This window comes from Cervus canadensis, chromosome 6 (assembly GCF_019320065.1).
Source record: "Cervus canadensis isolate Bull #8, Minnesota chromosome 6, ASM1932006v1, whole genome shotgun sequence".
Taxonomy (NCBI): domain Eukaryota; kingdom Metazoa; phylum Chordata; class Mammalia; order Artiodactyla; family Cervidae; genus Cervus; species Cervus canadensis.
The window spans coordinates 13218678-13231325 of NC_057391.1; the positions used below are offsets into that span (position 1 = coordinate 13218678).

The following is a 12648-nucleotide window of genomic DNA, read 5'->3' on the forward strand; positions in this document are numbered from 1 at the left end:
CACTTTACATTGTGTTTGCTGTCAGATCCTGCTACTTTAGCTTTCAAGAGCACATTGTCAGGTGTACTTTGTCAAAGGCTTTCAGAAAATCCAGATAAACGATGCTGTGAACCTCGATACTGCCAAATCTATATTTTACACCTTCACAGTGTTTGACAGTTTTATTTAAGTGGAATCTTTCTATCTTCCTTCGATTTACCTTTGCCTCCCTGACCCTGAGATCAACCAGACAACTGGAGACCCTTCTGTTTTTGATACTGAGCATCCCTGTCTATGTCTGTGCCATGTCTGGATCATGGTACACTGTGTGATTATCTCAGCCTCCCTGGTTAGGAGGAGCTCCTGGAAGTTACTCCTGTCTGGAAGTGAAGTCGGGGGAGGAGAGCTGAGGATTAGAAGAGAGACCAAGGAGCACCAGCAATACTGAAGTGCCACAATCGCACAAGGCGCATGCGCACTCTCATCAGCGCAACTCAGAGCTCTACCCTTGCTTCTTCCCGCTTGCCTGGAAGGAAACTGACTGCACTAACAGTGTGCTCTTTCCTGTTAAAAATCCTATTTGTAGTCATTTTAAACCGTCCTCTCCAAACATCACCAAAGGGTTTGGTGTCCATAAGATGGTGTTACTTATACTAATGGTTTCCCTTAAGTGCCACATCCTGGCAGTGGAGTTCTAAAATAACTTTGTTCACAGACATTTCTCAGCCAGTAAATATTATTTTTCAAAGTGATTTTCTCCCTGGAGTCTTCATGAAACTTTCCCTTTCTTTTTCCTTAAGGTCACCATGACCTTGATGAACTAGAAGATGTGCTACAGTGGAATCCAGTGGCAAATTTCACTAATGCAGAATCAGATCAATCTTCAGATTGAATAATCTTTGCATATCTAGTACTCTACCGTTACCTGAGACAAATCTAACCTTTCTGACTTGGTTCTTTATTAAAATCAGTAGTTAAATAGCAAACCATTACCTAGTTCCCTTGGAAGTTATGCAAATTAATTAATGTTTGGAAAATGACTGGGAAATTTTAAAATCATCTATAAATACCAAGCAGTTGCATCTTCCCTGATGAGAGGGCCCAGGTAATTCATAACCTATAATAAAGGTAAAAATACTGTGCTTGGGCTATATAATTACATGTGATTTATTTGCAATACATACAATCTTTGAAACCTAGAAAGTATTTAATAGAAACAATTCATATTTCGTGACTATAATAAAAGCACTTAATGACTTTAGGAAAAGTAATCACCTACTCTAAGTGATCTATACATCACATCCTTAACTGTTTCTAAGATCTGCTAGAGTCTGCTCCGAGTTTATCCTTAGCCTGTTAATGTTGACTGATATATTTATTTTTACATTTTCCCAGTTTTTATTTATCCTCAAAACTCTAATATGTATTTCCTAGAAAATTTGCCTGTACAAAACTTTGCTGTATTCAAAACCTCCTCTGTCAAGATTTAGGACTTTTATATTGTAGTCATTAAAATTGAACAAAATCTTAATAGTTCCTTTATTAACTACTATACTGACTTTGCTTAGTGGAAATCACAACATGTTAATTGGATTTAATTAACTATTTTAAATTACACAAACTCCTGACAGTAGACAATAGCACAGGGTACCCATGAGCAATAAAATTGGAGCTGATATTTCTACTTTATTAAAACTTAATGAAACTATTCATATTCATAATCTTATTTATTGTTTACAAGAAGAAAACTGTGTTCATTTTGAAGGCAAAAATGTCTGCTGAGAACAAATTTTTGATCATTTAGGTGAAGGCTCAGAAGTTAATAAAAGGTTCCACTATATCCAGCCTCACGGTTCTGCCAGCTTCTCATCGCACGAATCCCTATTTCACCCCAGTGCCAGTCTTACAGGCAGATGCCAACAAAGGTTAGTGATTCAAATAAGCATTTTATATGTTTAGGAACATAAGGGAAAGAGTTTTGAGGTGGGATTGGGGGCCTGAGTTTGAATTCAGACTCAAACACTAATTCTCCAAGGTGACTTGGGACAAGTCAAGTCCTCACTGTGACCTGAGTTTCCTTCTCTGTAAATCAGAAGGTTGGACTAGATGACCACCAGAGTCCCTTTCTACTTCTAAGATCCATTATTCTATAGATTTTCTATTGATTTAGATTTTGGTATGTTTACATGTTAAAATTATTATTGTATTTAAGTGATATTATAAATTTTCAAGCTTCTGAGCAGATAGTTTCTGATCCTTTTCTGATAATACTTAAAATTTTATTTCAGTATACTACTATATAAAAATATGAAGCCAGGAATGAATGTAATTATTAAGTGAACTATGCAGGTCTTAGTCTAAATACTTATACTAACACTTAGACTTATACCAGTCTAAATACTTAGTCTAATACTGGTTTGTGAAACCAGTAGATTTCTCATTTTTTTAAGCAAAAGGTCATGTCATCTTTATCTAAATATCCCCAGTGCTTGGGACCACATTTAGCATTTTGTAGATACTAAATAGTTGGTTGAATGAATAAGCAAATGAAAGAGTAAGTGAATGACTAAAGCCTGAGTGTCATAAATGTAACCTTCTTTACTTCTCTTTGCTGCATAATTGGCTGACGTGTTAAAGAATGCTTAAGTGGATCCCCTTTTGTATCTCAAATATGAGCAAGTGAGATGATCTTTAATTTATTTCTATCTCACTTTCTAACTGATGTCTGGAGTGTTTTAGATCTAAAGTTGGTTCCCCAGGGTTCCTCTGGTACCTGAAGATTTATAGGTTCTCCATTTTACAGCCCCTGTATCCTGTCTGCTGACCCACTAGGGTGGTACAGAAAAACTCAAGAGGGACTGCATCAGTATAAGTCTCCTCGTTTATTAAACCTCCCACAACTGAAACAGTTACTTTCTTAGTTACAAACCCTAGATGTTTAGAAATCTTGGTGACACATGGTTTTAGTTAGTTTACATTATATTTACTCCCTGGGAAAACTCCAGCAGAGTTTTTATTTCTTGCTTTAGAAAAGGTTATATTCTTCCTGGGGTCAAATTAAGATGAATGAATCGATCAACCAATCTATTTATCCTTGCTTTAGCAATAGATACAGTAAAAAATTGCTGCAAAACAAAGGTAAATCTAGAACCATAGCAACTTGTTCCAGAAAAGCATTACATTTTCATCCCTCAATTATCTGCCAGAGAACACATGGCCTACCATAATATTTGTAGTTAATCAGCCAATTAATCAACACATTTATTGACTACTTGCCATATGTCTGGTACTGTGCAAGGTAATATGAATGCCAGGAAAGCGCAAGCCACACAAATGCTGATACGGTGCCTAGATGTTTACCTGTCCTGATGCTCTGAACTGTCATTTGAGTCACCCCAGATCTATACAAGTCCAGAATGTGGTGAAAGATGACCAGCTTCCAGAAGAGAATAGTTTTGGAAAATGCAAGACAAATTTCTCTACTTTTTCTGCAATTATCTTGCTAAATCCAAAGAATAATGTCTCCACCCCTATCCCCATCTTAAATGATTAAGAATATAAGTCTTCTAATAAGAAACCAAATTTTCAATTCAGGCTCTGTGAAACCTCAGGCAAGTTGTGCTCCAGTTTTAGAATAAATTCTAAACGAGGCATGCCGGATCTAGCCTCACCTCCATTCTCATCTCACTCAGCTTTCTCTGTGCTCCAGCCACATGGGACTTCTCTCTTTTCCTTAGCAGGCCAAGCACTTTTTCACATCAGGCCTTCACAAGTCCTTTTACCTCTGCCTGTAAAAGTCATTTCCTCAAGCATCTGTCTTTTTTCTTCAGAGATGATAACAATTTGTAATTATATATTTATTTGTGAATTTATTTTGTCTTCTCCGTCACTAAAGGCTCCATGAGGTCTGTCTGGTTCACCATTGAATCCCCAGTTCCCGGAATAGTTTCTGACATATAAAAGGAACTTAAATATTGGCTGAATGAATGAATGAGTTTTTAATGAATGAATGAATAGATGAATTCTAATTCCTAATCTAGTCAACAGGAACATGAGAGTGCTATGAAAATTTAATGAGACAATGGTGATAAGGGATAATTTTCAAAAACAGGTAAAATCCTGAGTCTCTTACAAATGAACACAAGTCAAAGATTTTAGTTTTTAACTCAATCAGTTTGAAAGAGAATTTGTAAGATGTCACAATTGGTCTAAAGGAGAATCCAAAGAACATATCTTTGTAGATCAGGAATATTGAAATAAATTTGTAAACAGAAGGAAAATTGGCATTTCCATGGGAAGAAGGAATGAATCTTCACTGATTTTTTTTCATGTCTATAGATATGAATTATTTGCATTATTATCAGTTTTTTTCCCACAAGTTAACTTTAATCTCTGCAGAGTTGTACAATAGTCAAAGACTAGATTCAGATAATTCCTGGAGGCATTCCATTGAAAAGTATCCAGTAATCTCCTTTGCTCATTCTAAAACATAAAAAAAATTTCCTACAGTTGTCCCCCAATTTGATGCAAAATGATCTTTAAAAAATTATTCACAAAATAAGTCATTTTGTTAGGTTTGGCCTGATTATTTACAAGGTGCAGCAAGAATGTTAATCACCACATAGGCCATCTCAAGTTTGCTCTGTTGGAAGGAATCTCAGATTGAACTTTTAAAAGCCTCTATTACTTGCTATCCTGAGGCTAGAAAATCTGTCCACCAGATTTCTACTGTAGGACCTATAAATTTGGGCACACTCCTCTCCCCTAGAGATGCTCCTAATATCCTAAGGTTCTTGGGCCTGCTGGGAACTGACATTACTTTGCAACTCTACGGATGGGAATCCTGTAAGCCAGGCCAGTTTTTCTTGGAGGGCTTTGTAGGCTTTTGGTTCCAAAAAATCAAGCTTAGTCCTTTAAATGTAGTTTATTATACCTGATTAATAGCATCATTATTAAATATGAAATTCCAGGCAAGTTCTTGGTTACATAAACAATTTTCCAATTCTATCTTAGTAAAAGAAGAAAAGATTCTTATTGCATCTATGCAAATAACCCATATTGCCATGAAAAGTAAGGAGGCTCAATGAGCTTCTGAATTTGGGAGGTGAGAGGGAGCTCATCTAAAATAGTAGAAGTTCAATTTCCTTATTTTCTGGGGATTTTAGGAATATTCAGTTCCTGTAAGTGCTCATTTCTCTATGTAAGTCAATCAGAACAGAGTTCCTTTGAGATTTTACCATCTAATTTATTAATACCGCCTGGAGACAATAAACATTCTACATTCATAATGAGAAATAAAGACCTTTCTGAATTACAGATACATAGACATTCATAGAGTTTATAGCTTCCATTCTAGTTTCAGCCACAGATGAAAAATAAACACAGAAGCGTAATGGTCCAGATATCAAAGAGTTATTCTCCTTCCTTGTGGGTATGAAATACCTAGTTGAATTCAGCTCAGAATACACATAGACAAATGGAAGACTACTAACTATATTCTCCATTGTCTCTCAATAAGGAATAAATCTCTGTGAGATCCATTTACAGAGATCACCAAATTCCCAGTCATTGTACCCACCAACAAGGACTAACTTGTCAGCCACAAATGAACCAAGACACAAAATTATGGTCAAGGCTATGGTTTTTCCAGTGGTCATGTATGGATGTGAGAGTTGGACTGTGAGGAAAGCTGAGTGCCGAAAAATTGATGCTTTTGAACTGTGGTGTTGGAGAAGACTCTTAAGAGTCTCTTGGACTGCAAGGAGATCCAACCAGTCCATCCTAAAGATCAGTTCTGGGTGTTCATTGGAAGGACTGATGCTGAAGCTGAAACTCCAATACTTTGACCATCTCATGCGAAGAGTTGACTCATTGGAAAAGACTCTGATGCTGGGAGGGATTGGGGGCAGGAGGAAAAGGGGACGACAGAGGATGAGATGGCTGGATGGCATCACCAACTCGATGGGCATGAGTTTGAGTAAACTCCGGGAGTTGGTGATGGACAGGGAGGCCTGGCGTGCTTCGATTCATGGGGTCGCAAAGAGTCAGACACGACTGAGTGACTGAATTGAACTGAATATCAAAATTAGAAAAGCAAGGAACTTCCCTGGTGGTCCAGGGGCTAAGTCTCTGTGCTCTCAATGCAGGGGGTCCGCGTTGAATCCCTGGGATTCAATTCCCTAATTCAACAGGGAACTAGATCCCACATGCCGCAAGAGTTCAGATGCTGCAACTAAAAGATCCTACATGCCACAACTAAGACCCAGAACAACAAAATAAATAATAAAATAAAAATTAGAAAAATCAGAAAAACAAAAGCCAGCAAAGTTCTGTTGCCACTCTGAATTAACTTAAAAATAAATTTGCAAATGCAGGTAAAACTGAATTTTGGGGGTGGAAGAAGTACATTCCTTCTATGTGTCAAAATTTATTTGCATATATATAAACAAGAATTATTTGCATTGCTTTCAGTTTTCTATCAACTAACCTTAATCACTACAGAATTGTAAAATAGACTAATCAAAAACAAAGGTAATTATAGGGTCAGATAATCAAAGTCTCCAGTATTGTGATGAAAAGATAACCAGTAATCTCTTTTGCTTATTCCAAAATCTCAACTTTTTCCTCTCAATAGTAAATGCACACATGTGTTTGTCTAAAATTAAGTGAATTGCTTTAACCAGTACTAAAGCAAAGGTTAAAATCATGCTCACATTCTTTGGGATTCTCAGAGAATGAAACTCACTCTAGTGATGAAAGTACACTGAATTAGAAGGACCTCTGTTTTCCACATCTACAAAATAGGCGTAGTTCTTGGACATGGGGTATGATATTTATAGGTGGAAAATATTTGTGAGGACAAAGAATTAGTTTTTATATTTTATTTTTTTAGTTTTTATATTTTAAAGTAGTTGAATTCTGGTGTTATCATAATAAAAACCCAAAATACTAATGTTGAAAAGAGCTTGAAGAGTTGTACTTGGGATCAGTAGATCTTAAGTTTTAACAGTGAAAAAGATTAACCTGGAGTGCTTATTTAAAATGTAGATTACTGGGCCCCAATTCTAGTGGTTCTCAAACTTCACTGCACTTAAGTATCTCCTGGAGCCTTCAATAATGCAGATTACCAGGGCTTCGCCTCAGAAATTGGGATAGGCCCCAGGAATATCCATTTTTAATAAAAAGTTCTCACTCCAAATAATCCTGTGGTAAGTAAACTTACCAGGTAGCTCAGTGGTAAAGAATCTGCCAGCCAATACAGGCAATGTGGGTTCCATCCCTGGGTCAGGAAGATCTCCTGGAGGACAAAATGGCAACCCACTCCATTATTCTTACCTGGAAAATTCCATGGACAGAGGAGCCTGGTGGGTTACAATCCGTGGGGTCACAAAGAATCAGACACCACTGAGTGAGCATGGGTGCTCGCACACACACACCCAAATAAACTGAAGACTTCTCTTGGAATCATTGTTTTGGAATCACTTACAACATTGTTTTGGAATCACTGTTGTTAGTGAACTCTTCAGCTCTCCCATCATTCTTCTGAATTCCTTTAATACTAGACTTTAATATCCTGAATGTGATATAATATAGTCCTTAGAAGTGATAAGGCAAATGAAAACAGTATTTATCCCTCTTAGGATGTGTGCCAACTTCTTCAGCCTCGTCCAGTTTAGAACACAGTTTTTTTACTTAGATTTCATTGAGACCCAGAGTTCTTTATTTTTCTTCCTATTACCTGACAGCAACAAGAAGCTGAAGCCCTATCACACATCTATGTCAAGTACTCCCTGACTTTCTGGCTTCAATATGATACATGTGTACGAAGTCTCTTCAGTTGTGTTCAACTCTTTGCAGCCTGGACGATAGCCTGCCAGGCTCTTCTGTCCATGGGATTCTCCAGGCAAGAATGCTGGAGTGGATTGCCATACCCTCCTCTAGGGGATCTTCCCGACTCAGGGATCGAATCTGCATCTGTTTGGTTCCTTGCATTGGAACCACTTTACCACTAGCGCCACCTATGATAGATGCCCCTTAAAGTGAGTTTTGCCCCTGACAGCAGGCTTTGCTCAGTTATTCATTTACTCATTGAAGTTTTTAAAAGCGATGTCTCCTGGCCTTGAGAAACCTGGGCACTGGTCATATTGACACAGTATGAGATCTAGGGATTATAAATTAGTTGCAGTAATACTAACCATGTTGCCCAGTTACACTAAAACAATCTATTTGGGCATTCACATCTTCTGGTAATATGAGAAATGTCTCAAAGGAACTCTTTTTTAAAGAATAAAATGTAACTCATTATAACAACAGAAATACAATTTCAAGCACACAGATTTTCTTTCTTTCAGAACCAAAGATCTCCTTAGTTATGGACTGTGTACCTGATTTCTCTGAATTTTGAAAAGAATACCAATATTAGTAATAATTGAAAATGCCACGATGTATAAAGAAGTTTTTGTTTGCATTGGAAGTATATTTCTATCTTGAAATTACCATAGTACAAGTTTATTTCATAATACCACTATTAGAAATGCCATCTTTTTTCCTTCGATTGTTAGACAAATAGATAGAACACATACTATAGCTATTTTTTCATGCAAAGGATTAAGGCACTAAATGTACTCTCACAAAGAAACTGATGAATAGAGAAAGTTACATTTGTGAAATTTAAAGAGTTCAGACTTCGTAGAAGTGCTTGAAGTTAAACTCATATTCTTCTAACCTTCCTTTTTAGGGGTTTTAAGTATGATAGAACGAGGATTGATTCCACCAACAGCAAGAATTACCTTTCAGAATCCACCTATTATACCCAGAGCCGCTCCTCTGCATCGTTTTGATGAAGGACATAAGAGTTTGGCTACCGGTAAGACAGTCTTCTTAGTTGGGGATAAACAGAAATTACCAAAATCTACTCTTGTAGTATCCAACTTTTATCTTCAGTAATAGGAGAGACTTAAACTTGTAATGGTTCTGAGTTTCAGTTTACTGAATAAAGCAACTTTAGTCTTTTTGTGAAATACCTACTTAGGGCCTGTGTTTTCTATGTGTGAGAAAGTTGGTATTTTCAAGGGATTTGCAACTTGGTTGGGAAAATAAGACAGATATAATAAAAAATAAATAACAACACAAAGCATTACAAACTAAAAACCAAATGGATGTTAAAATCTAGTACTGTGAGTATTCAGAATGATTGCTGAGAGGTGAAATAATAGAAGACTTCAAAGAGGAGGCTGGCTAAAATAGGAGAAAAGCACCTACCTAGGTATCTATTGAGTGGTTCCAGAGACTCAGGCAAGTCATTTACTTTCTCAGGGCCTCAGCTTCACCAGTTATAGAATGAGGGGTTTTGGCTAATAAATTCATCCACTCAACAAGTATTTGTTGAATGCTTGCTTTATCCAAGGTAGTTGGGGATCTGACATAGAAAATAAGTCAATCACATGTATTCTTGTGGTGCTTACGTTCTAATAGAAGATATAGATAATAATCAGGTAAGTAAATGAGAATTTAAGCTAAGGACAAGTGCTAGAAATAAAATAACATGGACTGAGATTGATAAAAGGAAGTGATTACTTTGCTCAGGAGGGAAGGGTCAGGGAATGTATCTTGGAAGATGTTGAGATCCAAATGATGAGAAGGAGCCAGTCATGTAAAGATGTAGGGAAGAGTATTTCAGATGTAGGGCAGCATTGGCATAATGGCCCAGGGGATTAAGGAGGGCGTAAGCAAGAATGCTAGTGGGGCTGGAGGGCCAAGAGAAGGAAGAGATAAGGGTGGAGAGGCAGAGAAGACTGGAATGGTGTAGGGTAGAACAGAGACCACGAGTTGTCTTCAAGGTTGATTCTTCCCTACTTCCACAGTAATTGAGTCACGGGTGGGCGCATGTCAGCTTGGCCAAAGACATTTCTAGTCTTCCTTTCAGCTAGCTGAACTTGGAAACTTCCTTCCAGGTTCTGGACAATGAGAATGTAATCGGAAAGGGAAACGGAAACTTCTGGGCATGGCTTCCTCTTTTCATTTTTCCATCTCTGACTAGCTGGGATGAAGATATATATGCTGGGCAAGCACTTTGGAGTCAAAAATGGAACTCCAGGTTGAGTCTGGCCAAGATACCCTGCCTACCCAGGACTCTTTTCCTTTCAACTGTTGTGTGAAAGAGAAATAAACTCTTAATTTGTTTAAGCCATTTAGTATATCTTAGGATCTTTCTTTTTAAAAACTTTACACTATAGCAGAACCAGCAAGGCATCCCTTCAAATCATGATGAGGAATTGGATTTAATCCTAATTAAAGTGAGAAATCACTGAAAAGTTTAAACAGGAGGATGAGGTGATCTGATTTATATTTTAATAAGACCATGATGACTGCTTTACAGATAATGAGTCATACAGGAACATGAGTGGGACCAAGAAGACTAGTTAAAAGGCTGTTTTGGTAAACCAGGTGAGAAATGATGGTGAATTTAAGGAGGATGGTATCAGTGGATATGAGGAGAAGTAAACAAATTCAGGTTGGATTTTGGAGGTAGAGCCATGAGGAATGATTGAAAGAAAGAAATGAAGAATGGCTAACAGGAGTGAGGAAAAAAGAGGCATCAGGGTTATCCTGATATTTATATTTGTATCCTGATATTTATATATGTATGAATGAATATGTATGAACATACCCCAATTTTGTATCTATTCTACTGTTGATGGGAATTTCAGTAGTTTATACCACAGAGCTATTAGGGATAATACCACTATGAACATTCTTGCATATGTCTTTTAATGTAAATATATATATATACACCCTGCTCTTGGATACATAGTAAAAGGAATTGCTGGGTCATGGGGTAAACATATGCTCAGATTTAGTAGGTAACACCAAATGGCTTTGCAACGTGTTTCTACTGATTTATTTTCTTACTAACAGTATATGAAAATTCCAGATGATATATATCTTTGTCAACATTTTATATTTCCTTTTCTTTGTTTATTGCTTTGCCACCCTGAAGATTGTTGTGGTATATCTTTGTGGGTTTAATTTCTATTTCCCTGATGACCAATAAAGTTAAACAGTTTGTGGGGTTTTTTTGATATGTGTATTGCTCATTTGAATATCTTCTTTTGTAAACTGACTTAAAACTTCAACATTTTTTTTTAATGGGTTGTTTTTTCTTGGTTATTTATAATATTATGTGTGTATCCTGGATACTAATCTTCTATCAGTTATAGGGGACTGGAATGCAAAAGTAGGAAGTCAAGAAACACCTGGAGTTACAGGCAAATTTGGCCTTGGAGTACAGAATGAAGCAGGGCAAAGGCTAATAGAGTTTTGCCAAGAGAACACACTGGTCACAGCAAACACCCTCTTCCAACAATACAAAAGAAGACTCTACACATGGACATCACCAGATTTTCAAAACCGAAATCAGATTGATTATATTCTTTGCCGCCAAAGATGGAGAAGTTCTATACAGTCAGCAAAAACAAGACTGGAAGCTGACTGTGGCTCAGATCATGAACTCCTTATTGCCAAATTCAGACTTAAATTGAAGTAGGGAAAACCACTAGACCATTCAGGTATGACCTAAATCAAATCTCTAATGATACTACAGTGGAAGTGAGAAATAGATTTAAGGGACTAGATCGGATAGACAGAGTGTCTGATAAACTGTGGACAGAGGTTCATGACATTGTACAGGAGACATGGAGCAAACCATCCCCAAGGAAAAGAAATGCAAAAAAGCAAAACACTTGTCTGAGGAGGCCTTACAAATAGCTGTGAAAAGAAGAGAAGCAAAAAGCAAAGGAGAAAAGGAAAGATATACCCATTTGAATGCAGAGTTCCAAAGAATAGCAAGGAGAGATAAGAAAGCCTTCGTCAGGGATCAATGCAAAGAAATAGAGGAAAACAACAGAATGGGAAAGACTAGAGATCTCGTCAAGAAAATTAGAGATACCAAGGGAACATTTCATGAAAAGATGGGCTCAATACAGGACAGAAATAGTATGGACCTAACAGAAGCAGAAGATATTAAGAAGAGGTGGCAAGAATACACAGAAGAACTGGACAAAAAAGATCTTCATGACCCAGATAATCACGATGGTGTGATCACTCACCTAGAGCCAGACATCCTGGAATCTGAAGTCAAGTGGGCCTTAGGAAGCATCACTGCGAACAAAGCTAGTGGGGGTGATGGATTTTCAGTTGAGCTATTTCAAATCCTAAAAGATGATGCTGTGAAAGTGCTGCACTCAGTATGTCAGCAAATTTGGAAAACTCAGCAGTGGCCACCGGAATGGAAAAGGTCAGTTTTCATTCCAATCCCAAAGAAAGGCAATCCCAAAGAATGCTCAAACTACCACACAATTGCACTCATCTCACACACGAGTAAAATAATGCTCAAAGGTCTCCAAATCAGCCTTCAAAAATATGTGAACCGTGAACTTCCAGATGTTCAAGCTGGTTTTAGAAAAGGCAGAGGAACCAGAGATCAAATTGTCAAATTCTGCTGGATCATTGAAAAAGCAAGAGTTCCAGAAAAACATCTATTTTTGCTTTATTGACATTGCCAAAGCCTTTGCCTGTGTGGATCACAATAAACTGTGGAAAATTCTGAAAGAGATGGGAATGCCAGACCACCTGATCTGCCCCTTGAGAAATCTGTATGCAGGTCAGGAA

At 37.3% G+C, this 12648-nt stretch overlaps 1 protein-coding gene across 1 annotated transcript in view; it reads left to right on the forward strand.

Annotated features, from left to right (window-relative positions):
- Positions 1-12648, forward strand: part of IQCH (IQ motif containing H) — a 236794-nt gene that overhangs the window by 84638 nt on the left and 139508 nt on the right. The window contains exons 6-7 of the mRNA XM_043470878.1: positions 1784-1904; positions 8717-8845. Coding sequence (XP_043326813.1) covers positions 1784-1904; positions 8717-8845 — 250 coding nt within the window. The remainder of the gene's footprint in view (positions 1-1783; positions 1905-8716; positions 8846-12648) is intronic.